The sequence below is a fragment of the Gopherus flavomarginatus genome, chromosome 16, assembly GCF_025201925.1.
Source record: "Gopherus flavomarginatus isolate rGopFla2 chromosome 16, rGopFla2.mat.asm, whole genome shotgun sequence".
Classification (NCBI taxonomy): domain Eukaryota; kingdom Metazoa; phylum Chordata; order Testudines; family Testudinidae; genus Gopherus; species Gopherus flavomarginatus.
The window spans coordinates 3204140-3230157 of NC_066632.1; the positions used below are offsets into that span (position 1 = coordinate 3204140).

The window sequence follows — 26018 nt, forward strand, 5'->3', positions numbered from 1 at the left end:
GTGCCGGGAAAAGCCAGCGCCGGCCGCGGGGCACGACGGGACAAGGCCCAGCCCCAGGGGGTGTCGGGAGAGCGAGCGCTTTGCTGGCGCAAGGCACGCTGGGAGTGCGAGAGCGTCCCCGTCAGGGACGCTGGTCCCGCGCGCGCTCAAGGGGAATGGCAGGAACCGGGACCAATGGGCAGCCAGAGCGTGTGACCCTCGACTCCAATCAGGGGGCTTTTGGACGGAAGTGAGGCTGGGTGCGCCCCATAATCCAAAGAATCAATCAGCGCCTCTCTCTTTAGCCCAATCACGTAAGGCGGATGTCATCGGGACCAATCAGATGAGGCGAAGGGGCGGAACTTTTCCGAGACAAACCAGGTGGGCGGGCTTCCTGAGTGACCCAGTCAGATGATGAGGGGGCGTGGTCGGACTGTACCATTGCTCTGCACTGCGGGGCTAGGACAGTGAAAGTGACGGGTTAGGGCGGCACAGCCCTGTCTTCTGTCACTGCCTTTTCGTTCTGCGCTTCCTCCCTCCGCGAATGGTCTGGCCCAGCACCGAGTCACGTGAGCCGGTTCCAAGATGGCGGCGGCGGCGGGGCCCGGCTGGGGGCCGGAGGCGGACGAGTTCGAGGACGCCCCCGATGTGGAACCGCTAGAGCCGACGCTGAGCAACATCATCGAGCAGCGGAGCCTCAAGTGGATCTTCGTAGGGGGGAAGGGAGGAGTGGGCAAAACCACCTGCAGGTGAGGGGGGAGGGGCCGAGAGCGCGCGTGGCTGTACCACTGTGAGGGGAGAAGGGGGGGAAGGCCATCGGGAGGGGTTGGGATGTACCATTATGTGGGGGGAAGAGGAGCGGTTGGGGGCGTGGCAAGGCCACCTGAAGGGGTTGGGAAGTACCATTATGTAGGGAGAAGGGGGAGTGGTCGGGATGTACCATTACTTTGGAGAGGGGGGTGACGGTTGGGAGAGGCAAGGCCGCTAGGAGGGGTTGGATGTACCATTATGCAGGAGGCGTGGGTTGAGGCTGCCTGTAGGCGAGGGCCCGTTAGAATATACCATGGTAGTGTATAGGGAGAACTGACACCATCTGTAAGCGAGAAGTGTTGGGATGTACCATTGTGTGCGGGAAGGGTATGGGATTTACCACTAGTAAGGGGAGCAGTGGTGAGATCCATTTGTAGGGGTTGGGATGTGCTATTATAGCGAGGTTGGACGTGCTGTTACTATGGGGTGGAGGGAGAGTGTGACCACCTGTAGATAAGGTTGGGTGGAATGTACCATATTTGTGGATGGGGGGACAACTGCTGAAGAATGCTTGGGATATTCCATTGCACCAAGGAACAGGTGGCTTCTACTGGTGCACCTGGTATGTACCATTATGCTGGGGGCGGGAAATAGGAGAACAGACTTATTTGTAGGGGAGCTGGAATCTACCATTGCACCTGTGGGGAAGAGGTGAAAGCATCTCCTGTTTCCATGTATCACTCCTCGCCTCTCTAGCCCCATGGATTTTTCATAGCTGTTTCCCTTTTGATATCCACTGACTTGTCCCCCACAGCTGCAGCCTGGCCGTGCAGCTGTCAAAGGTGCGTGAGAGCGTCCTCATCATCTCCACCGACCCAGCCCACAACATCTCCGATGCCTTCGACCAGAAATTCTCCAAGGTCCCCACAAAAGTCAAGGGCTATGATAACCTGTTTGCAATGGTGAGTTAGGGCTGGGGGCGGTGAGGGGGCAGGAGAGGAAGGGGGAAGAGGGTGGGTTTCCAACGGCTCATTCTGACGTGTGCAAGGCTGGAGCTGAGTCTCTCAGTGCTTGCAGTGACAGACCCAGGAGTCCTGCTTCCAAGTTACCTGTTTTAACCACGTGATCAAGCATTTTCTTAGATCTGGAAAGAAAGGAGACGAGTCCTGACTCAGTTTCCTTTGGTCCAGCCTTTAGCTCCAACTTCCCTTCCAGAGCCAAGAGTTAGAGTCCTGACTCCTAGCGCCCCCTCCCCCCCACTAGACCCCACTCTTAAAGCAGGGAATAAAACCCAGGAGTCCTGGCTCCCAGTCCTCCTTGCTCTAACCACCAGACCCCACACCCCTTTCAGAGCAGAGAATAGAACCCAGAAGCCCTGGTTCCTAGCCCCTGTTCTAACCCATCAGGCATTCTGAAATATGTCTGTCTCCCTTCTGTCATGCTCTCGTGTCGAAGGCAAGAGCTGGTGCTGAGCCAATGAGTCTCCTATTCTTTTTGGACAGTGATGGCCACTCTTCCCTAAACCCTCGCCCCCTTCTCCTCCTTTTCCCCAGGAGATTGATCCCAGCCTGGGGGTGGCTGAGCTCCCGGATGAGTTCTTCGAGGAGGACAACATGCTCAGTATGGGCAAGAAGATGATGCAGGAGGCCATGAGCGCCTTCCCCGGCATCGATGAGGCCATGAGCTATGCGGAGGTGATGAGGTGAGCTCGGCAGCTGGGCACCAGCCCATGATACTTGCCTGAAGCGATTGGGACCCTTAGTGGATGTTGGGATAGCTCTGACAAAAGGGTGACAAGGGCAGGCCACCTATCACAGGGGAGGAGAGGTTGGGATGTACCATTATGGGGGGAAAGGAGAAGGGGTTGGATATGTTGTAAAGGCAGGGAATGAGACCACCTATAGAGGAGGATCACTAGAATGTACCATTACAGCACCGTGGCCAGGAATGAGACCATCTGTAGGTGAAAGAGGACTGTCTTCTTGATAGGTTCTTATACTGCACATGTCACTGGCCCTTGCACGTTCCTGTTGTGCGTTAAGCAATGTCGCTGCACATCTGTCATGTGGGGATGGGATGGGGCGGGTAAGACCATCAGCAAAGGGGTGGGGTGTACCATTATAGTCAGAAGGGGGCTATATGTCTTCAGGGTGGGTACGTTCCCCACCCCACCCCCATGGCATTGTGCTCAGGCCTGTGACTCTGCGTGTGCAGCTGTTCACAGGGTCAGAGGCATGACCTAATGGACAGGGCATAAACCCAAGACCTCTATTTGGTTCACAGCTCTGCCCACGGCGTCTGCTGGGGCTTTGGGCTAGTGGCTGTGGCTGATAGGACCTCAGTTCCTCAGCTGTAAAGTGGAGCTAAGAGCATTTCCCTTGTCCCTCTCTTCTGTTTGCACTGCGACCTCTTCAGGGCACGGCTTCTCACACTGTGCAGTGCCTGGCACAGTGGGACCCCTCCAGGCTCGATTATAATATTACAGTTATTGAGAACAATCACAAAGGCTTCTCAGCGCAGCATTTAGAAACGTAAACCGAGCAGAAGCAGAACCCGTTCCCCCTCCACAGCACATAGTTCACCTAGGACTCTTGAGTATGAAAGTGAAATTCTAGGTAGTCAATCCCAGTCCAGATCCACCCCCATCTGACAGCTGATTGGCCCCGGGAGACAGGAGTTGTGTGGCTCACAGTTCTGGGAACAAGTGTCACAAAATCCACCCACTGCACTTGACACCACTGTGCCAATTTGTGCCAAGCATGGAATGGACCACAGAGGGTGAACTCCCCTCTGGGGCAGGGTGCCACTGCTCTGCCTTGCGTGGGGGGGGGGGGGGCGGCTATCTAGGGGACTTAGTTATCCAGGTGTGAGTTCATTGTGGTGGTGGTGGAGGGGGGGTGTTGAGAGCAAGCCTCTCCCCTGCACGTGTAAGAGCACTCTAGGCTGTACCATTACAGTCAGAGAGGGGAACAAGACCAGTTTCAGGTAAGCGGGCGCTTTGGGATATACCATTTCAACAGGAGGCTTCTGGGATGTACCAGCCCCTTGCGGGGACAGGGGACAAGACCACCTATGGAGGTGGGATGTTCTGGGATGTGCCATTACAGAGGGGTGCTCTGGGATATACCATTACCACCTCCAATGGTGTAGGGGGGAGGAAGGAGCCCTCTGGTATATACCACTACAGCCAGCCAGGGAGTGGGGAGACTGTCACCTTTCACCAGCACTAGGGAGAAGGGAAGGGGGGCACCCCAGATTATTGTGGGAATGAGATGGGGGGGTGCTAATGTCTGTCTGGCACATACAGGCTGGTGAAGGGGATGAATTTCTCCGTGGTGGTGTTCGACACAGCCCCCACTGGGCACACCCTGCGACTGCTCAACTTCCCCACTATCGTGGAGCGGGGCCTGGGCCGTCTGATGCAGATTAAGAACCAGATTAGTCCCTTCATATCTCAGGTAAGTGGGGAAGGGAGCTGGGGAGCCAGTCGCTAGCTTGGGCTTTTGCGTGGTTCTTCTCTGCGAGTAGCTTGGGCTAGACCATAGACTGGGTCATGGTGTGCAGCACTCGATTGCGCTGGCCTAGGTCCTGGCTTGCAGCACTCGAATGCGCTGGTGTACAGCACTCGATTGGGCTGGCCTGGGTCATAGTGCATTGCACTCAGCGGCTCTGATCTGGCCTGGGTCCCTCTGGCATAAGTCAGGTTGGGCTTGGCTAGGGCTGTGGGACACCCCGTCCTGGGGTCCAGCTGGCTGAGCATGCCATGGGACTGCATCCAGTCCAGGGCGTTGGGCTCAGAGCACTAGCCACTGGCTGGCTCTCTTAGCTGAGCTGTGGTGTTGTATCCCATCCCTCTCCAGATGTGTAACATGCTTGGCCTGGGGGACATGAACGCCGACCAGCTGGCCTCCAAGCTGGAGGAGACCCTCCCTGTCATCCGGTCAGTGAGCGAGCAGTTCAAAGACCCGGTAAGAACTCAACAAGGAGGTAAGTGGCGGGTCCGTCGTTGCCTCATTTGGCTGAGGCCAGCCCCTGCACAGAATGCAGTGAAGGCTGGGGGCACGTCGTGCTTGGACACTGTCACAATTAGTATCTGTCTATATTCCAGTAGCACCCAGAGGCCCCAACCCGGGCCTCATCGTTCTGGGTCCTACGCTCCTAGATCCTAAGGCTAGAAGGGAGCAGTGCGATCATCTAGGCCAGGGGCTCTCAAACTTCATTGCTCCACGAGCACCTTCTGACAACAAAATTTACTGCCTGACCCCAGGAGGCGGGACCAAAGCCTGAACCCACCCAAGCCCTGCCAGCCCAGGGAGGAGGGGGCCGGGGCTTGGGCTTGGGCTTTGACCCTATGCCCCAGCAAATCTTAGTCAGCCCTGGTGACCCAGTTAAAATGGGGCCTTGACCCGCAGTTTGAGAACTGCTGATTAGTCAGACTTCTTGTAGGGCACCAGCCTGAATTCATTCCTGTCTGAACTAGAGCAGAAAACCAGCCAGTCAGGACTTAAAAATTGCCAGTGACGAAGGATGCACCAGAGCCCTTATTAAGTTCTTCCAATGGTAAATTACCCTCCGTGCCCCCACCTTCCCGTCTGAATTGGTCTAGCTTCAGTGACCAGCTGTTGGAATTTCTTGGGTGGCTCAGTCGAGCAGACAAAACTCTATTATCTGTTCCCCAGGGAGGTACCTGCAGCCTGGGATCAGGTCACCCCGAACCTTCTCCTTAAGCTAAACAGACTCACTCCTCAAGGCCAGTGCCATGGGGCATGATTTCCACCCCTCTTCTCTCATGGCTGCTCTTTGAAAGGTAGTGAAGTGCTTACAGGTTAAGGCCCTTTGCCTGCCTAAGTTCTTACATGGCTCTCATGGCCTGGGCTTGTCTACACTTGAGAGTTAACCCGGATTAGGTGTAGCTGAACCCACTTTGCAATCTGTTGTGATGGGCTCAGATCCAGTCTTCACAGCACCCCTGTGAGGAACGGGGGAAGCACCCGCCCCATTTTCACGTTAGGCCCCGAGAGGGTTAAATGATTTGCCCGGGGCTCTGTGGCAGACCCGGGGGGGGGAGGGGGTCTATTTTCTGGAGTCCCAGGCCAGTCTACAACCAAGACATAGATCTAGCTGTGTCACACAGGGCTATGAAAATGTCACGCCCTGACCACTTCTTCCATTGACCCGGCTACTGCCTCCCGGAGAGGTGGCTTCCCTACGTCAAGGGGGGAGAACTTCCAAGTGTTAGTAGCTAGGGTTGTGTAGGAAGGGGAGGGATCTTTGCAATTGGGATGGCAACATTCCTGCAGCATCTGCCACCCAGACATCTCAGCAGCCCATTGGTGCTCTTGACGTGTGTTTTCCCCTCCCATTGGGACAGTAAAACTGGGCGGGTCTGTTTGACCCTCTCGGTTGGTCAATTTCTAGTTCTCTGGTACTAGCCCAAAGCTGTTTCTGTTGAAAAAGCTGCCCTGTCTGGTATTTGGTACAAACTGGAGTCTGACAGAGTTGAAATGTTAATTGACAAGGAGCCCTGGGGGAAGACTCCAGGCCTGATTCCTGGTCCCTTGGTTCTTGCACATGAGGCGGGGATGAAGGACCCGCCTTCCAGTTACTTTTGTTCTCCCTGTGTTCTTGGGGGCCCTGCTGGTGCAGGTTAGAGCAGCCTCGAGGCTGCTCTAGTTTGTGCGGTGATGCCTATGGGCCCCAGGAAGCAGAGCGTAGCTATAGGGCATAGGGTTGCCAATTTTGGTTGGATGTATTCCTGGAGATTTCGTCACATGACATAACTGTTAATTCAAAACTAATCTTAATTCCTGGAGATTCCAGGCCAATCCGGGATTGTTGGCAGCCCTAATAAGGCAGCATACCTCATCCAGCCCCCCGACTTACACAGAGGTGTGCATGGGTGGGAGGATGAGCTTCTATCTCTTCTAAGGCCCCCTTTGGGCTGCTGCAGGAGTGTCAGGCCTGGTACTCCTAACGCTTAGAGCTACAGTGAGCCCAGCCCCACCAGTCCCTTCACATTCCTGCAAAGCTTCTGTGGAATTCGCTGCCACAGGGGGAACCCTCCTGTCTGCCTTGAAAAGCAAAGGGCTGCGGGCAGGCCAGCTCCCAGCGACTTTTCGCCCATTAACACTGTTGCTCCTCGCTCTGGATGCTGCAGGGCAGACCCTGATTGCCCGTGGTAGGGTGGGGGGAGGCAGGAATTCCCTCTCCCCACCCCTACATCTGCACCCTTCTCTGATTTAACCTCTTCACATAGCTCAGTGGCAGGGGAGGGGGCAGGGCGGTTAAGGCCCCCCCACGCAGCTAGAGGAACCAGTGGGTCCCAGCCTGGGAGCGGGGCTAGGACGGGGGGCTGGGTGGGCCGGTTGATCTCATCCTGCCTGGGAAAGCTCTTTGCTTTTAAAAGTGAGTGAGTGTATTTAGTCGGGAGCGCCCAGGGTGCTGGCTGCTGGACAGACACAGAACAGGCAGACAGACGGCCCCCGCCCCAAAGAACTTCCCAGGCAAGCATAAGAAAAGATCATTTGAAATCTTGCCTTGGGAGCCTGCCTGGCTTTTAAGTTCCCGTAACCAACACTTCACTTCCTGTGTGTTGTTTCCTGCCCAGGGCTCCATCAGTGACATGGGTTTGGGGAGAAGGTTGCATACAGGTCAGTGGGGTGAGAGCTTCACTAGCATTGTCCTTTGTCTCCCTTGGGAAGGGAGCATGGTCTAGTGGGTAGAGCAGAGGGGACTCCTGGGTTCTGTCCCCAGCTGGGGGAGATGAGTGGGGTTCAGTGGTTAAGAGCAGGGAGTGCTGGGAGCCAGGACCCCTGGGTTCTATCCCCCGCTCTGGGAGGAGAGTGGGGCCAGTAGATTAGAGCAGGAGAGCTGGGAATCAGGACTCCTGGGTTCTATCCCCTGCTCTGGGAGGGGAGTGGGGTTCAGTGGTTAGAGCAGGGAGTGCTGGGAGCCAGGACTCCTGGGTTCTATCCCCAGCTCAGCCATTGATGTGCTGTGTGATCCTAGGCAGATCTCTTGCATTCTTGGGGGGGGGGGGGGGGGTAACACACACGCACACACACACACTGCTGGGGTGAGGGCCCTGGGAGCAGAGTAACGGTGTCACCCCCGCCCGGCAGGAGCAGACCACCTTCATCTGCGTCTGCATCGCTGAGTTCCTGTCGCTCTACGAGACGGAGCGCCTCATCCAGGAGCTGGCCAAGTGCAGGATCGACACCCACAACATCATCGTCAACCAGCTGGTGTTCCCAGACCCAGAGAAGCCCTGCAAGATGTGCGAGGCCCGGCACAAGATCCAGTCCAAATATCTCGACCAGGTAGGGAGGGGGCTGGGCAGCTGCCCCCTGGACCCACCCTTCTGGGTTCCCCCTTCCCCTGCCCTTGCGCTGGGCTCCTCCTGGCCTTCCCCCCCACCCTGCCCCTTCCCCAAGGTGGCTGCACTGTGCACCTTCCAGCTTCTCCAGCTCCACCCCCAGGGGCTGAACTAGGCTCCGTCTCTGGCATGGGGAGCTGAGATCAGTGGGTACAGACGTGTCCCCGTGGGCTGGAACCCCCCTTTGTTACGGCTTCTGGTGGCTCCTGGAACCCAGGTGTCTGCCAGCCCGGCCCTGGGGGTCTTAACCCGCCCTGCTGCCACGTGAGACCCGGCCCTGGCGGAGCAGCTCAGCCCCCTACCCTGATCCAGCCTCCAGCTCTGCTGGCCAGTGCCAGCGTGTGACACGGCTTGTCGGGCCTCAGCCTGGCCCCGAGCCCCTTGAGCAGAGAGACCAACGGCCGAAGGGGCCCGCGGAGCCTGCCTGCCGCCTCTGGGGTGAAGGAGGAGGTGGTGCTCCCCGGGGGGCTGGTTCTCTCTCGCCTCTCCCCACCCCTGCAGATGGAGGACCTGTACGAAGACTTCCACATCGTCAAGCTGCCGCTGCTGCCCCACGAGGTGCGAGGAGCCGACAAAGTCAACACCTTCTCCAGCCTCCTCCTGGAGCCCTACAAGCCGCCCAGCGCCAAATAGGGACGCGCGGCCGCTGCTCTGGCCTGGATCATTCCACTTCGTCGGCTACACACCCGGACCCCGCCCCTGCAGAGCACAATCCTTCCTGCCCTGTCTGTCACGTGATGGGGAGACTTGCAGTCAGCAGGGGTGGGGGTCGTATTTATTTCCCCTTCCAAGGAGGGGCAGGATCTCTCTGCCGCAGGCAGAATACTGGATTCCCCCCCCCTTTTAACACATCCCCCCCAGTAGTCTCAAGGCTGCATTAAAAACCAGCAATTGCCACGTCCTTCTCCCCCTTCCCTTCCGTAGGGGGCTGCACCACTACAGGTCACTTGATGGGTCCCTCGTCTCTCCCCTCCCCTCTTTCTCCCAGTGTGCTCTGCTGCTCCCCCCCCCCCGGGTGGAGGGGGTTCTCCAGACACTGGGAGGCAGAGGGGGCTCTGCCAGGTGTTGTACAAAGCCGAGGCCCCGAAGCTTAAGGAAAAACATTGTAAATAATAATTAAAAAAAAAAGGTAGAGGAAAATCCAGCTGTGGGGTGTTCTTGAGGGGAGGGGCTGGGACTTCTCATGGGTGGGCGAGGGGCTGCATAGGGGAGTGGGGTGCCCCTTGGCCCAGCTCAAAGCAGAGGCGGGTGGCAGCAGGGAGCCCTCTACATGGCACAGCCCACGTGGCTTCCTGCAGCGTGGTTGCTGTGCTGTGTGGGGAACTCGAGCCTTGATTTGGAGGCAGTACGGTGTAAGGGTTAGAGCAGGGGGATGGGGCGAGATCTCCCTCGTTCTGGTCCCAGCTTGGAGCAGTGTGGGGTCTAGCGAGTGATTAGTGCAGGCACACGGGGAGTCAGGGCTCCTCAGTTCTCTCACTCCCCTCTCTGTGCCAGCCGATGTAGTGTGGGGGGTGGGTGGGAAGGACAGTCAGCCCTATATGGGTACTGTGTGGGTGTGCTTGCTCTATTGACAAAGGGGCTGGTGGGGCTGGAGCCCAGAAGGGAGAGAAAACCAACACTTGGGACTAGGGGGGAAGCAGGGCCGGATTCTCAGTCCCTCCATCCTTGCATGTGGGCTGAGGAGGGCAGGGCTTCCTTGGCGTCCCCTGTATTCTGGTCCCCAGCATCAGTTAGAGCAGCCTCTGGGCTGCTCTACCTCTCGCTCTGCACCCCCTGCCTCCTGTGGTGCAGAGCCAACCATACCCTTCCACTATGCTAGCTGCTGGGGGTGCAGCTATTTGCACCTACCTTATGACTCCTGCATTGTCCTGCACAGTAGTGCTAGGAGCTGGCAGCTTCTGGGCTCAGGCCCTGGGACTGGAATCCTTCGCCCAGCATGGAGGGGGATGCAGCTTCCTATTCAAGCCTATCTGAGGCAGATTGGGGCCCTCAAACGTGTGGCCCCCAGGCTCCCTGTACTTTGAGAGCCCCAGTCCTCAGCGGGGGAGCCTCTCCCCCCACTCGAGAGCTGTAAGGACCTTCGTGCAGCCAGGCGGACAATGATTTCAGGTGCTAGTCAGGAGACAGGCCCTCCCCCTGCAATGGCTGCGAATGAGGAGCAAGCCAAGGGGCCGCTGGGCCCCTCAGGGCTCTGGTTCCCTCCCAACCCCTGCACTGCAGCCTGGGCCCACCTCAGTCTTCATGGCTGGGGGCTGCCCCCAGAAAATCCCTCCCCCCTCCATGGGTTTGGTGACCTGGTTCCTTCCCTGAGGCCAATGGGAGCAAAGCCCTTGCTGAGGGGGGGCTGTCAGACTGGGGTGACCCCTGGCTTGAATCCAGCCCCCTGTCAATTGCCTCTGCTTGGTGAAATTGGGCCCGGGGGGGCTGGAGGCTGGTATTAAACTGTGCTTGGCGGGGGGCCTCCCCCATGTCCCATCTCTGCTCTCCAGCCCTACCTGGGCAGTGGTGGAAGGGGACCAGGCACCTGCCTCTCCGATTCCTTCCCAGCCGCGTGAGGCTGTGCTGGGAAGCTGGAGGGGGGATTGCACCAGCCTTATCTCGAGGGGCTTCAAAGGAGGGCGTGGGTCCTGTGGATCAAAGCCAACAGCAGGAGGCAGGACTCCTGGATTCTATCATCAGCTGAGGGGGCGGGGAGTGGGGTCTAGTGGTTAGAGCAGGGGGCTGGGAGCCAGAGCTCCTGGGTTCTATCCCCAGCTCTGGGTGCAGAGTGGGGACTAGTGGTTAGAGCGGGGGGCTGGGTGCCAGGGCTCCTGGGTTCTATCCCCAGCTCTGGGTGCAGAGTGGGGACTAGTGGTTAGAGCAGGGGTCTGGGAGCCAGGGCTCCTGGGTTCTATCCCCAGCTCTGGGTGCAGAGTGGGGACTAATGGTTAGAGCGGGGGGCTGGGAGCCAGGGCTCCTGGGTTCTATCCCCAGCTCTGGGTGCAGAGTGGGGACTAGTGGTTAGAGCGGGGGGCTGGGAGCCAGGGCTCCTGGGTTCTATCCTCAGCTCTGGGTGCAGAGTGGGGACTAGTGGTTAGAGTGGGGGGCTGGGTGCCAGGGCTCCTGGGTTCTATCCCCAGCTCTGGGTGTAGAGTGGGGACTAGTGGTTAGAGCGGGGGGCTGGGAGCCAGGGCTCCTGGGTTCTATCCCCAGCTCTGGGTGTAGAGTGGGGACTAGTGGTTAGAGCGGGGGGCTGGGAGCCAGGGCTCCTGGGTTCTATCCTCAGCTCTGGGTGCAGAGTGGGGACTAGCGGTTAGAGTGGGGGGCTGGGTGCCAGGGCTCCTGGGTTCTAGGACCAGGGGAGGCGGGAGCAGGGACTAGCAGTCAGAACAGCACAGTGGGAGCCAGGATTCCTGGGTTCCCTTCTGAGGGGGGGCCGCGGCTGGGCTCGGTGACTGGGTCTGAGCCTCCCAGGCTCTGGCTTTGCCTGGGCCGGGGGAGCGGGCTGCAGCTGCGTGCCCGCCCTGTGCCCGGCTGCAGCAGGGCTGTGAGGCGTGAGCGATGGGCTTATGAAACACGAGGGGCCCCGTGTGCGCCCAGGAGGGGGGTTATGTAAGTCGCTCCCTGCCCATGTCTGGAACTTGTGTCTGCCCCAGCAAGGGGCTGGGGGGGCTCATTAGCGCTGACCCATTCGGCCATGTGTCACCAAGCTGCCCGCTACGGTGCTGGGCACCGGCGCTGATCTTAAAGGGCTAGTGCCCTGCTCCATGGCTGTTTCCTGTTAGTGCATTGGGGGGGGGGAGTTCAGAGCTGGGGTGTTGACTCTGCCCATTAGGGGCTGCTGCAGGAGGAGAGTAGAATCTAGTGGTTAGGGCAGGGGGGGTGGAGAGCAGGACTCCTGGGTTCTATCCCAGGCTCTGGGAGGACAGTGGAATCTAGTGGGGCAGGGGGGAGCAGGACTCCTGGGTTCTGCAGACATCACTTGCGGGGGTGCTCGGGCTACCAGGGCAGTATCAGCTCGTGTCCCTGGTAGTGGGAGTCATACCTGCCCCCCGTCCCCCCACTGCCCAGCACGGCACAAGCTGCCCCCTCCTCCCTTCCCAGCCCGTGGCTTTGCAGACAAACAGGAGTGGCGGGGGGGCGGGGACTGCAGGCTGGTCCATGTGCCAGGGAGGATCTGGAAGAGGCGATGATGGGGGAAGTGGGGGTCAAGGTCTGGTGCGGGGGGGGCTTGCCTCAGCCTCCGGCCAGGTGCCTCCCTGGGGAGCCCCAGTGACCCCTGCCAGCCCCTGGGGGGGGGTTGCTGGGTGTTGCTCTGGGGCAGGTCTGAGCTCACCCCTTCCCCAGGCCATCAGCAGGGAGCCCCCAGCCCGCATTGTTTCCAGCGGGCAGGGCTGATTGGGGGGTGGGAGGGGCAGCCGGTGCTTAGCCAGGTATGTGCTGGGTTTGCTCCGCAGCCCAGCGCCCCCCCGGCCCAGGCCCCGCAGCTGCCTTGCTCGTGATGGCAGCGATCATCACCCCACTGCCCCAGGGCCCGCTCGCTTGGGTCACACCTGGCCAGGGGCAAAGGGGAAGGACCGGCACCCCGCTCCCAGGAGTCACTGCTCACAATGCCCCCCTGCTCCAACCACTAGACTCCACTCCCATCCCAGAGCCGGAGAGAACCCAGGAGTCCCGGCTGCCAGCTCCCCCGCTCTAACCACTGCACCCCACTTCCATCCCAGAGCCGGGGAGAGAACCTAGGAGTCCCGGCTGCCAGCTTCCCCGCTCTAACCGCTGCACCCCACTCCCCTCCCAGAGCCGGGCAGAGAACCCAGGAGTCCCGGCTGCCAGCTCCCCCGCTCTAACCACTGCACCCCACTCCCCTCCCAGAGCCGGGGAGAGAACCCAGGAGTCCCGGCTGCCCCGCATTTCTGGGAAGGGGGGTTGCATAACTCTGGAGAATGTGCCGGGGGCTTTGGAGACTCCTGTCTGGAGCAAGTGCATTGTCTGAGGTGTTTGCCCTGCCGACCTCCCCCCGCAGCAATCCAGCCTTGGGGGTGTGGACTCGTCAAACAGCGAGCGAAGAAGCCAATAGCAGGATGGAGCCGCTTGCCTCAGCCCCCCCGCAGGGACACACACCCCAGCACCTCCCGTGCTCAGCTACTGGGGGAGGCAGGACACCTGGGTTCTCTTCCCAGCGCTGGGAGGGGAGGAGTTGGATCTAGTGGTCAGAGTGGATGGGGTGGAGACGGAAATAGGAACAGGGGGTCCAGCCCCCTACTCTAACTCCAACTCCCAGCCCCCTCCTTAATCGCCCCACTAGCCCCCAGAGCCAGGAATAGAACCCAGGAGTCCTGACTCCCAGCCCCCTCCTTAATCGCCCCACTAGCCCCCAGAGCCAGGAATAGAACCCAGGAGTTCTGACTCCCAGCCCCCTCCTTAATCGCCCCACTAGCCCCCACTCCCCTCCTGCTCGATCATTTCTCAGCACCCTTAACTCCCCCTGAAATCAGCCACAGGATCTGACCCTCTGTGTTCCCTGGGGAGCTGGTGCCAGTACAACCCAGCCAGCCCCTCCAGCTGTGGGAAAGGAGGCTACGCCCCCCCCGGCCCTTCCCTCTAATCCCCCCCCCCGCCAGGCAATCAAAGGTTCTGGGAGGACAAAGGTCAGAGGGGTGGGCACGGAGGTATTTAAACAGCAGCCCAGGGGAGTGGGGTCTCTTTAAGCAGCTGCAGCCCTGTCTTGGAGTCCCCTTGGCTGCTTCTGGAGGTCCCTGGGTGTCTTCACCTTCCCGGGCCTGGCTCCTTGGCCCGCCAGGAGGAGAGTGGCCGGGGGGGGGATAGATTTGCTGCTCGGCTGCCTTCAATTTAACTTCTCTTCCACCAGTGGCTGCTTGCGAAGAGACCCAGCAGATCCAGGCAAGGTCAGTGCCAAGGCCCCCCCCCAAATCGGAGGCCCCTGCAGTGGTGGGAATGGGGGTGGGAGTATGAGGTGCTGAGCAGACAGTGGGGACTTTGGAGTGGGGGGAGTGAGCCTGTGCTGGGATCCGCATGGACACCCCCTCGTTCCCGTGGGGTGCTCGGCAGCCCCGGCCCCGGGCTGAGCACCTTTCGCGGATTAGGTGTCACTACGGTAGCGCCCAGGATCAGAACCCCATTGTGCTGGGGGGCTGAAGAGGTTTAGGTGTATTATGGTAGCATCTCAGCACCCCAGTCATGCTGCACAACCCCGGGGGGAGCATGTAAGTGATGTCAGTAACCCCCCCACCCCACCCCAGCAGTCACAAAATCATGAGACAGGCGCCTACAAACATTCACAGCCACCTGGGGGCTGGTTTCATTGGCCATCTGCTGTGGCGGCTGCCAGAACCGGACACTTTCAAGCCTTTTCCGTAGCTAGCAGGGTGAGAAGCTCCGGGGAGCGTCTCCCAATCCCATGACTCCAGGAGCTGAAGCTTGACAGACAAAAAGACCCAAGATCAGAAGAACTGGGGTTGAAAGGAGGAGGCTGGCAGCAATTCGGCTGGTTCGAAACAGGCGCCCGACTATGGAAGTCAGCCAGGGGCTCGGGGAGACGCCAGGCCTGGCAGGACAGTGAGCTCAGGGATCTGACCCAGCTCAATCACTTCCAGGTGTCCAAGGTGAACCCACTGTCTGGGGAAGAATCCTTCAGTTCCTGGCGATGGCTGGAGCCCTGCGTGTGGGCCAGGCCTCAAGGCCAGTGACTCGCAATAGCAGCTTCTGGAATATCTGGGGATGGTTTTCGGAACTGCCCTTTGGCTGCTGAGATGTGCTGGTGACCAGAGGGCTGAGCTGGGACTGTGATCTTCATGGACTTTTAGTGGTGGCCTTTGGCGAGATGATGTGAATCGGGGCAATCGAATTATTGGAAAGTTTAGTTCGGGGGTTCGCAACCGGGGAGGTCGGGACCCCTCAGTGGGTCGTGAGGTTATTACACGGGGGGGGTCGCAAGCCGTCAACCTTCCCCCCAAACCCCACTTCGCCTCCAGGTTTCTATTGGTGTTTGTAACGGCTGAGGGGGTCGCACTCAGAGTCGTGCGATGTGACGGAGTCACCAGGAAAAACGTCAGAGAGCCGCTGGTTCAGTTAGTTGGAGCTTTAAAATGTCACTACTTTAACCCCCTCCCCCAGCTGGATGCATTTTGTAACCACCCTTTGTGGGAACGGGTTAAAGTGGGAGCCAGGACTCCTGGGTTCTGTCCCTGCTCTGGGAGGGAGTGGGATCTAGTGGTTAGAGCTGGGCGGAAAGGGAGCCAGGACTCCTGGGTTCTGTCCCTGCTCTGGGAGGGAGTGGGGTCTAATGGTTAGAGCTTGGAGGAATGGGAGTCAGGACTCCTGGGTTCTGTCTCCCCTCTGGGAGGGAGTGGGGTCTAGTGGTTAGAGCTGGGCAGAAAGGGAGCCAGGACTCCTGGGTTCTGTCCCTGCTCTGGGAGGGAGTGGGGTCTAGTGGTTAAGGCAGGCTGGAATGGGAGTCAGGATTCCATTCCCAGCTCTGGGAAGGTGAGTGGGGTCACCTGGGGGTTAGAGTAGGAGGCTGAGAGCTGTGAATAGGAGAGGAGTGCTGGCTCCCAGCTGCCATGTGCCCCCCTCCAACTGTAATGGGATAGACCTCCCCTCCTCAAACTGGGAATGGAGGCCAGGAGTCCCAGCTCAGAGCGGGGTGGCTGCAGGCTGGGTTCCCTGCTTTTCAGAAAGACCCCTCTCCCCTAAAGAAATAATGGCAGGTGCGTCGTGCAGCTGAGGCTGTGATGACATGGGAGATAAGGGCACAGACTTGCTGCCTCACTTGTATTTTCCCCAGCCTGTTTTCATGCCCCTGGCCTGCCTCGGTTGCTCTCACCCACGTTCACGGTTGCAATTGGAGTCCTGAGCTTAGAGGCGGCTTGAGTCTCTCAACCTAGGAAAATGACCTGCCCCGACTGGCTTATCCCAAATGTTGACAGAGGGGCGTTAAGAAGGCAAAGGTTGCGGATATCCCCTTCCCTTGGCTCAATCTTGTCTCGGCGTTTTTCTCTGTGTAACTCTCCGGACACGCTGGCCGCCCTCAGCCCTTTCTTAACCCAAACTCTCCAATAACAGCGTTGGCTTTTTCAGGGCCAGTTGGCTAAAAATAAGGCCTGGCCTTAAAATCTCCATCCCCGGCGACAGGCCAGACAAACGGGGAGCGGGGTAGTGTCTTGTGAGTGGAATTTCTTCCTGCAAAGGGCTTTCAAATCTTGGGGGGCTGCTGGGGGAGGGGGAGCAAAGCAGCCTGGGGACACTTATAATGAATTAGCCGATTAATGGGCAGAAACGGTGCCGGTCTGAGAGCCTGCTGGGAAGGGACAGATTTGCCATGGGCTGTTTCTTCTTTCTTTTTTTTTCTCCCCAATTTGGGGAAAAATCTAGTGGGGCGGGATTGGCTCTGAGTTTATGGGGAGTGGGGGGCTCTTTCACTGAGGACTGGCTAACAAGCAATGAGTTATGTGAAGACCCAGCGACTCCATATCCCCCCTCCTGGAAGCTCCTTGGGCAGCGCCCCTCCTGACCCCCTCTATGTCAGGGACTCCCTGCCCCCCATGCCTGGTGCTCTGTGCCCCGCCCCCCAGGCCGGGCGCTGTGTGCTCCCCCATTATCCATTTCCACCCTTATTGGGGTCCACATTCTGCCCTGCCCCCATGCCAGGGGTTCTCTGTGCTTTCCTGTTCCCTCCTTATTTGGATTACGGGAGCCCCGGCCCAGGACCGCGCTGTGCCAGGTGCTGTACAGACAGTGCCAACAGACAGGGTGTAACAGGGCCACACCTGGCATTCAGGTGGGTAGCACCAGGCTTCCCCTCAGAAAGTGAGGAAGAGGGACACTCCCCACCCCAGGTCCTGCCCCAGTGAATGGGGCGGGCCCCGTGACCTCCTGATGTCCCTTTCGGCCTTTCTCTGACCCCGTGGCCGTCGCTGTCCGTGTGTCTCTGCAGGGCCTGTGTCCCTCTGGCCGCCCCGCCATGACTGTCACCTACACGGCCCGCGTGGCCAACGCCCGTTTCGGGGGCTTCTACAAACTGCTGCTGCTCTGGCGCGGGAGCATCTACAAGCTGTTATACAAGGAATTCCTGGCCTTCTTCGTCACCTACCTGGGGCTCAGCCTGACCTACCGGTGAGGGGGGCCCCTTTGCACACGTGCATGCCCCTGGGCCTGTGCACGGCTGTGGTGAACGTGTCTCTTGCACACACACTTGTGGCTCTCTGCACGCGTGTGCATGTGGGTGGGGGGAGAGCCTGCCCCTGGCCCCTCGCACATCTGTGTGCCTGTGTGCTCATCGGTGGGGAGGGGCATGCGGCACTTTGCACATGTGTGTGGACACCCCATCCCTGTGCACGGTCTGGGTGGAAACCCCCCGGGCGAACGCACCAACCTCCTTCCATTTCTCCCCCTCTCTCCTCGGCCCAATTCCCACCTGCAGCTTCGTCCTGGCCGAGGATCAGAAACGCTACTTTGAGAAACTGGTGATTTACTGCGACAACTACGCCAACCTGATCCCCGTCTCCTTCGTGTTGGGTAAGAGCCAGGACCCCCCGCCCAGCCCCTCGTGTGAGAGACGTGCCCTCCTCCCCCAGGCCCCTGCCCTCTCCGAGGGCGGGCAGGCACTATAGGGTGTATGGGCCCCACTGGCTCCACCCTGGGGTCAGAATGCCCCTCTGGGCTGTTTGTAGCATGATGGGGGGGCTGTGGGTGTGGGCTCAGCTCTGGGGCGGGGCTGTGGGTGTGGACTCAGCTCTCCCACCAGGGTGGGACCAGTCCTGGATTCAAATCCCGCTAGGCCCCTCAAGCCAGGGCTGGGACCCTCCAGTCGAATGGGGTGAGAGCGAGCGGTTCCTCCCAGCCCCATTGGACCCCACTGACCCGCCTGGGTTTGGGGCTTGTTTGCTGTCCCCCCCGGGCAGGGCTGGGGTCCAGGACGCCGGGCTTCTGTGGCCGGCTCGGGCCCTGACTCCTGGGTTTGTCCCTTTGCTCGTAGGCTTCTACGTCACGCTGGTGGTGAACCGGTGGTGGAGCCAGTACACCTGCATGCCCATGCCCGACCGCCTGATGTGCGCCATCTCCGGCTCCGTGCACGGCGGGGATGAGCGGGGCCGGCTCTACCGCCGCTCCCTGATGCGCTACAGCAGCCTCTCGGCCGTGCTTATCCTGCGCTCCGTCAGCACCGCCGTCTTCAAGCGCTTCCCCACCATCGACCATGTGGTGGAGGCAGGTAGATGCCGGGGGGCGCTGGGCTGCAGGGAGGGGGGTGGGGGCTCAGCAGGGGGCGCTAGGGGGCACTGGGCTGCAGGGAGCGGGGTGGGAGCTCAGCAGGGGGCGCTAGGGGGCACTTGGCTGCAGGGACGGGGGTGGGAGCTCAGCAGGGGGCGCTAGGGGGCACTGGGCTGCAGGGAGCGGGGTGGGGGCTCAGCAGGGGGCGCTAGTGGGCACTGGGCTGCAGGGAGCGGGGTAGGAGCTCAGCAGGGGGCGCTAGGGGGCACTGGGCTGCAGGGAGCGGGGTGGGGGCTCAGCAGGGGGCGCTAGTGGGCACTGGGCTGCAGGGAGCGGGGTGAGGGCTCAGCAGGGGTCGCTAGCGGGCACTGGGCTGCAGGGGGGTGGGGGCTCAGCAGGGGGGGCTCTCCCCTGGTAGGCAGGGCTGGCCCTGGGGGCACTAGAGGGCGCTAGGCTGCAGGGAGCGGGGCGGGGGCTCAGCAGGGGGCGCTCGCCTATCCTGATCCGAGCTGCAATCTGCTAGGAGACAAAAATCAAGGGCCCAGGTCCTCGCGGCCAGTAAAACTCGGCTGTCACTCCCCATTTGAGTTGGGGGGGTTGAACCCCGGCGGCCTGGCCGGCGCCCAGGACCGGGAATTCCTTTCCACCTCCCTGACTCCCTCCTGCTGCTTCAGCTGGATCCGGATCTCACTTCACGGCCTGATCAAAACCTTGGCGCAGCTGTTCAGCAGCCTCTGTGCCGAAAGCAGCTGCGTCTCGCTGCCAGGCCAGGGGTCCCTGGATAAACAGCCCCCAGCTCCACCCCAGAGGCAGCTGTATCTCAGTGCCAGGCCAGGGGTCCCTGGATAAACAGCCCCCAGCCCCACCCCAGAGGCAGCTGTATCTCAGTGCCAGGCCAGGGGTCCCTGGATAAACAGCCACGAGCGCCACCCCAGAGCCGGGTGCATCTCAGCACCAGGCCAGGGTCCCTGGATAAACAGCCCCCAGCCCCACCCCAGGCGGCCTGCGTCTCGCTTCCGGGCCAGGGATCCCTGTGTAAACAGCCCCCTGCCCCACCCCAGAGGCAGCCGTGTCTCGCTGCCGGAACAGGGGTCCCTGGATAAACAACTCCCGTGCCCCACCCTGGAGACGGCTGCGTCTCAGCACCAGGTTAGGGGTCCCAGTGTAGAGTCTGTTTAAAGGGTGGGGGGACTGTCCAGGGAGGCTGATGAAAGGGGGGAAGGACTGAGGCTGGGTCAGTTTGTGCCCCAGGGGTCCCAGTTGCTCATGCCCGAGGCGAACCCCATGTGCCGCTTCTGCTCCCACTGGTGGCCAGGGGCCGGAGGGGCTGCAGGACGCAGAGGCCGCAGGTTTGGTCCCCGGCCCGGGCTAGGGGGCGGCTGGGTGACCCCTTCCCCTCGCCCACAGGCTTCATGACCCGGGAGGAGCGGAAGAAATACGAGAACCTGAGCTCGTCCTACAACAAGTACTGGATCCCCTGCGTCTGGTTCACCAACCTGGTGGCCCAGGCTCGCAAGGAGGGGCGCGTCCGGGACAACTGCACCCTCAAGTTGTTGATGGAGGTGGGTGGAAACCAGAGGAGTTGCCTGGGGATGCCTGGGTTCTGTGTCCGGCTCGGGGTGTGTGAGCCCCGGATGCCTGGGTTCTGTGTCTGGCTCGGGGTGTGTGAGCCCCGGATGCCTGGGTTCTGTGTCCGGCTCGGGGTGTGTGAGCCCCAGATGCCTGGGTTCTGTGTCCGGCTCGGGGTGTGTGAGCCCCGGATGCCTGGTTTCTGTGTCCGGCTCGGGGTGTGTGAGCCCGGATGCCTGGTTTCTGTGTCTGGCTCGGGGTGTGTGAGCCCCGGATGCCTGGTTTCTGTGTCCGGCTCGGGGTGTGTGAGCCCGGATGCCTGGGTTCTGTGTCCGGCTCGGGATGTGTGAGCCCCGGATGCCTGGGTTCTGTGTCTGGCTGTGGGGGGGTGGGAGGTGGGCCAGCCCCAGCCGCCTGGGCCCGGCTCTTGGTGGGGGTGGGGTGGATGGGAACCCGGCTCTGGGTAGGGGGTGGGGGAGCCAGCCCCAGCCGCCTGGGTTCTGGGCTCAGCTCTGGGTAGGGGGGGTGTGAGACCCAGATGCCTGGGTTCTACCTCTTGTCCCACCTGATTTGAATCCAGCCCCTGGTGGTGACTGGCAAATCCAGAGCCTTATGTGCCCGGTGATGAGTTTGCTGGGGCTCTGCTTGCTCCCAGCTGCGTCCTAGCAGCACTAACTGGGGGCTGATGGGGGAGACTGAGCCCCCCCCCAGCCCTAGAGGGGACCCCAGTGGACGGAGATACCTTGGCAGTGGTGGGGGCTCTGTGCTAGGCAGGGGGCATTTCCTGGGGATGCCGTGAGTCTGTCCCTGGAGGGCTGTCAGGCTGCCCCCCAGCAGGGATCTGCCCCCTCCCTGGCTCTGAAATCCTCCTCTCCCCCCCGCCAGGAGCTGAATCACTTCCGTGCGAACTGCAGCATGTTGTTCCACTACGACTGGATCAGTGTCCCCCTGGTCTACACGCAGGTGAGCACCGGCCCCGTGGAATGGAGGCTGGGGAAGCCCGGACGCCGGGGTTCCGGGCCTGGTGCTGGGATGGGGAGGAGAGGGGAGGGGCAGGGCTGGGATAGGGAGCCTGGATGCTGGTGTTCTGGGTGACTCGGACGCCGGGGTTCCGGGGAAGGGGAGGGGCAGGGCCGGGGAGCCCGCACGCCGGGGTTCCGGGGAGCGGGAGGGGCAGGGCCGGGGAGCCCGGACGCCGGGGTTCCGGGGAGGGGGAGGGGCAGGGCCGGGGAGCCCGCACGCCGGGGTTCCGGGGAGCGGGAGGGGCAGGGCCGGGGAGCCCGGACGCCGGGGTTCTGGGGAGGGGCAGGGCCGGGGAGCCCGGACGCCGGGGTTCCGGGGAGCGGGAGGGGCAGGGCCGGGGAGCCCGGACGCCGGGGTTCCGGGGAGGGGGAGGGGCAGGGCCGGGGAGCCCGGACGCCGGGGTTCCGGGGAGGGGGAGGGGCAGGGCCGGGGAGCCCGGACGCCGGGGTTCTGGGGAGGGGGAGGGGCAGGGCCGGGGAGCCCGGACGCCGGGGTTCCGGGGAGCGGGAGGGGCAGGGCCGGGGAGCCCGGACGCCAGGGTTCCGGGCCTGGCTGCCCTGACTCCCTGCCCTCACCCCAGGTGGTGACCATCGCCGTGTACAGTTTCTTCGTGGCCTGTCTGATCGGGCGTCAGTTCCTGGACCCAGCCCAGGGCTACAAGGGCCACGACCTGGACCTGTATGTGCCGGTCTTCACCCTGCTGCAGTTCTTCTTCTACGTGGGCTGGCTCAAGGTGTGTGTGTGTGTGGGGGGCAGGGCTCCAGGTCTGGGGCTGGCCAAGGGGGTGGGGCAGGGTACTGGGGGGGGAGACTCCCAGAAGGGGGTTGGGGAGCCTAGAGCTGGGGGAGGGGGCCTACTCCCCAGCTGAGCAGCTGATCAATGCTGGGGTGGGGGTGGGGGTGGGGGGGCAGGAAGCTGGGGGAGGAGTGGGCCTGGAAGGGACGTTGGGGGGCAGGGAGCCAGGGGAGGGGCAGGCCTAGCAGGGGTGTTGGGAGGCAGGGTGCTGATGGAGCAGTGTTGGGGGGCAGGGCGCTGGGGGAGGGGGTTGGGGGGCAGGGTGCTGATGGAGCAGTGTTGGGGGGCAGGGCGCTGGCAGAGGGGTGTTGCGGGGGAGGGCACTGGGGGAGGGGGTTGGGGGGCAGGGCGCTGATGGAGTGGTGTTGGGGGGCAGGGCGCTGGCGGAGGGGTGGGCCTGGTAGGGGCGTTGGGAGGCAGAGAGCCAGGGGAGAGGCAGGCCTGGTGGAGGGGTGGGCCTGGCAGGGGCGTTGGGGGGCAGAGAGCCAGGGGAGAGGCAGGCCTGGTGGAGGGGTGGGCCTGGCAGGGGCGTTGGGGGGCAGAGAGCCAGGGGAGAGGCAGGCCTGGTGGAGGTGTTGGGGGGCAGGGGTGTTGGGGGAGGGTCTGTCTCCCCCCCCAGCTGAGCCATGCTCCCCCCAGGTTGCCGAGCAGCTAATCAATCCCTTTGGGGAGGATGACGACGACTTCGAAACTAACCTGCTGATCGACCGCAATTTCCAGGTACCTCCCCCCAGCCCCCTACAGCCCCCCAGACTGTGGGGTCCTGACGAACACCCAGCAGGACTCTTCCCCCACCCCCTTAGTGTCTGGCTCCCGCTCCCCCAGTCTGTCTGGGGCAGAGCTGGGGCTAGAACCCAGGAGTCCTGAGCCCTGCCCTGCCCCCCAGGTCTCCATGATGGCGGTGGACGAGATGTACGATGACCTGCCCCTGCTGGAGAAGGACCGTTACTGGGATGCCTCCAACCCCCGTGCCCCCTACACGGCGGCCACCGTCTTCCTGTTGCACCAGCCGTCCTTCCAGGGCTCCACCTTCGACATGACGTGAGCCCGGGGCGGGGGGTGGGGGCTCCCTTGGGTGGCCCTTGGACCACAGGGATCCCAGAGCACTTGGGCCTCTCTGCTGAGGTCTCATCCAAGGGGGATGGGATGGGATGGGAACGTTGCCGCCCCATCCTGGAACCTGCGTAGTTTGGGGCCTCCCACCCCTGAGGTGGCTGCAGCTCATTGCCGGGTGAGGGATCTGTGTATAACGAGGGGCCGTGCCCCACCCCAGAGGTGGCTGCAGCTCAGCGCCGGGTGAGGGACCCGTGTATAACAAGGGGCCGTGCCCCACCCCAGAGGTGGCTGCAGCTCAGCGCCGGGTGAGGGACCTGTGTATAACGAGGGGCCGTGCCCCACCCCAGAGGTGGCTGCAGGTCAGCGCCAGGTGAGGGACCCGTGTATAACGAGGGGCCGTGCCCCACCCCAGAGGTGGCTGCAGCTCAGCGCTGGGTGAGGGACCCGTGTATAACAAGGGGCCGTGCTCCACCCCAGAGTTGGCTGCAGCTCAGCACCGGGTGCGGGACCCGTGTATAACGAGGGGCCGTGCCCCACCCCAGAGGTGGCTGCAGGTCAGCATATGTCTAAGTAGCCGTGCCCCACCCCAGAGGTGGCTGCAGCTCAGCACCAGGTGAAGGACCTGTGTATAACAAGGGGCCGTGCCCCACCCCAGAGGTGGCTGCAGCTCAGCGCCGGGTGAGGGACCCGTGTATAATGAGGGGCCGTGCCCCACCCCAGAGGTGGCTGCAGGTCAGCGCCAGGTGAGGGACCCGTGTATAACGAGGGGCCGTGCCCCACCCCAGAGGTGGCTGCAGCTCAGCGCTGGGTGAGGGACCCGTGTATAACAAGGGGCCGTGCCCCACCCCAGAGTTGGCTGCAGCTCAGCACCGGGTGCGGGACCCGTGTATAACGAGGGGCCGTGCCCCACCCCAGAGGTGGCTGCAGGTCAGCATATGTCTAAGTAGCCGTGCCCCACCCCAGAGGTGGCTGCAGCTCAGCACCAGGTGAAGGACCTGTGTATAACAAGGGGCCGTGCCCCACCCCAGAGGTGGCTGCAGCTCAGCGCCGGGTGAGGGACCCGTGTATAATGAGGGGCCGTGCCCCACCCCAGAGGTGGCTGCAGCTCAGCGCCGGGTGAAGGACCTGTGTATAACGAGGGGCCATGCCCCACCCTAGAGGTGGCTGCAGCTCAGAGTATGTATAAGTAGCCGTGCCCCACCCCAGAGGTGGCTGCATTCCCATCCCTGGTCTCTCTGGTGCAGGCTGCCCAAGGAGGACATGCAGTTCCAGCCGCTGGAGGAGATCGAGGAGGGGCTGGAGCCGAGCCGGCATGTTCCCCTGCACCTCCTGAACCGGCTGCTGGCCACGGGGCCCGCCCCGGGCAGCTTCGGCCGGCGCCTCTCCCTTCTGCGCCACAAGAACAGCTGCGTCTCCGAGGCCTCCACCTCCTACAGCTGCCTGTGCCAGGACACGCAGAGCACAGACTGCAGCTGTGGGCCCCCCGCCCGCCGCCTGCCCCTCAGCGAGGTCCCCTTCACCGCGGAGCAGCGGGGCTGGGAGGGGGGCGAGGAAGCCGGGCCCTGGGCCCCGGGCCGCCACGAGGAGGCCTTGGCAGAGGACTCGGACCTTGCCCAGCGCTCCCAGGTCTCTTTGCTTCACCCTGACGGCGCCGCCCCTGTGGCCGGCGGCTTCCCTTCGCCATAGGACGTGGGGCCCCTTGTGGACACGTCCTTCCTCCTGCAGCCGGGAGCTGCCCAGGAGCCCCCCCCGGAGCGGCCCCCCCAGTGCCGCCTACCGCCCCTGGCTGCAGAACTGCATCGAGGAGGAGACTGTGGCGTGAGCTGGGCCGGGCCGAGCTGCCCTGTGGCCAGGGGGAGCCGGGACCAAACCCCAGTGCCGGGTGGGGGGCCGGGGCCAACCCCTTGATGTGACGGCAGAGACGCCCGGTTCTGGCCAAAGGCAGCTGAGCCCAGATCTGGTGCTGCCAGATGAACTGTTCAAAGGGGGTGTGTGTTAATCGTGGGGGGTCCATCAATGCCCCCCCCCCAGCCACCCGGACCCCTCTGCTCCCTCTCTCTCCAGCTACACGCTGGGCCCTGGTAGTGCAGCGCCCCCTGCTGGCAAATGCCACCATCCTCAGGGCATTGCCCCGGCCTCTACCCTCGCTCCCCAGCCGGGACGGGATGGGGGGGCCCTGAGCTGGGGGTGGGAGCCTCACCCCTCGGGGGCTGGAGAAAACAGCTCAATCCCTTTTCTTTCACAGTCTGGCTCCTGCCTTTTTAAATATACGTTTATCAAGCTGCTCTGGAGTGGGGTCTTGTGCAGAGGGTGGGGTGGGGGGAAGGCTGGTTGCAGTCTGCTGGGAGCAGCTCCGTGCCTCAGTTTCCCCCTCTGCCCCAAGGAATGACTCTCACGCAGCTCTCGCGTGCAGGGCTCGTGTGCGCTGCTGGGAACATGCAGTGGGGCTAGTCCCACCTCCAGAAATGTAGGTCACGTTTAAAATAAAATGGGCTGGGGAGGGCAGGACCCATTGACCAGGAGTTCCTGTCTCCGTATCCTCCCCTGGCGCCTGGTGCCTCAGGCTCAGTTCACTCTGGGGGGAAGAAACCTGGGCTAGGACCCTGCTGGAGAAGTGATGTCGGCCTGTGGCTGGACAGGGGGGTGGAACCTGCCCTGGGGGTGGAGGACGGAAAGGTCCTAATAACTACAACACTGCTCCAGCTCAGCGGGGGTCACCCCAGTGTTGTCTCACTTTCATGCCCTGGGGGGTGGCAGGGGGGAGCTGGCATTTGGCTCCTGGGGGTAGGAACAGAAGCTTGTGGGGCCCATGGATGGGAGAGTGAGGGGGCAGGTTCAGAGCCTGAGCCTAACTTTGAACAGCTGCAGCTTCTGCTCTGAGTTGCGTCTCAGTGCTGGGCGAGGGACCTGCACATAATAAGCAGCCGTGTCCCACCCCAGAGGTGGCTGCATCTGTGTAGAATAAGCAGCAACTCTCACAGGTGGGCCCCAGGAGAGCCAGTCTCCCCCACCACGGCGCTCAAAGCGGCAAACTCCCCCCTCCTGTGAGCCGTGGATGGAAAAGCCCCAGCCCTGGGCTTGAAGACCCCAGCCACGCTCTGAGCTCAGCTGAGAGCCAGCCACTGGCCAGGCCAAGTCCTAAGAGAGATGGGGCAGAACCAGGGCTGAGGGGTTGCCCATTGGGGCAGTTTTTAAGCCCAGCCCATGGGCCCGCTCAGCCAGAATTTGGGCTTGATCTGGGAGGGAGGTGGTGGAGGTTGTGGGC

The 26018-nt window shown here is 62.0% G+C and overlaps 2 protein-coding genes and 1 long non-coding RNA gene across 6 annotated transcripts; all 3 read left to right on the forward strand.

Annotated features, from left to right (window-relative positions):
* Positions 1–215: 215 nt before the first annotated feature.
* On the forward strand, positions 216–9001 carry GET3 (guided entry of tail-anchored proteins factor 3, ATPase). 2 transcript variants are annotated; one of them, XM_050925112.1, is made up of 7 exons: positions 216–728; positions 1544–1691; positions 2283–2431; positions 4037–4187; positions 4590–4697; positions 7851–8048; positions 8606–9001. In XM_050925112.1, exons 1-7 carry the CDS (start codon positions 565–567, stop codon positions 8735–8737), a joined length of 1050 nt encoding a protein of 349 aa, XP_050781069.1. In that variant the 5' UTR covers positions 216–564; the 3' UTR covers positions 8738–9001. The 2 variants fall into 2 exon arrangements, with proteins under 2 accessions (XP_050781069.1, XP_050781070.1); XM_050925113.1 differs by lacking the exon at positions 216–728 and adding an exon at positions 1243–1351.
* An 8031-nt stretch (positions 9002–17032) lies between these two features.
* On the forward strand, positions 17033–24453 carry BEST2 (bestrophin 2). Of its 2 annotated transcripts, XM_050925095.1 has the most exons (9): positions 17033–17215; positions 17523–17617; positions 18078–18311; positions 19718–19872; positions 20765–20842; positions 21483–21635; positions 22337–22417; positions 22584–22738; positions 23998–24453. In XM_050925095.1, exons 1-9 carry the CDS (start codon positions 17064–17066, stop codon positions 24437–24439), a joined length of 1545 nt encoding a protein of 514 aa, XP_050781052.1. In that variant the 5' UTR covers positions 17033–17063; the 3' UTR covers positions 24440–24453. The 2 variants fall into 2 exon arrangements, with proteins under 2 accessions (XP_050781052.1, XP_050781053.1); XM_050925096.1 differs by lacking the exon at positions 17523–17617 and having other exon boundaries at positions 17194–17215.
* LOC127035361 (uncharacterized) lies at positions 22790–23986 on the forward strand. 2 transcript variants are annotated; one of them, XR_007769774.1, is made up of 4 exons: positions 22790–22907; positions 22973–23058; positions 23124–23167; positions 23784–23986. It is a non-coding gene; the product is annotated as an uncharacterized LOC127035361 (long non-coding RNA). The 2 variants fall into 2 exon arrangements; XR_007769775.1 differs by lacking the exon at positions 23784–23986 and adding an exon at positions 23411–23474.
* Positions 24454–26018: the final 1565 nt, after the last annotated feature.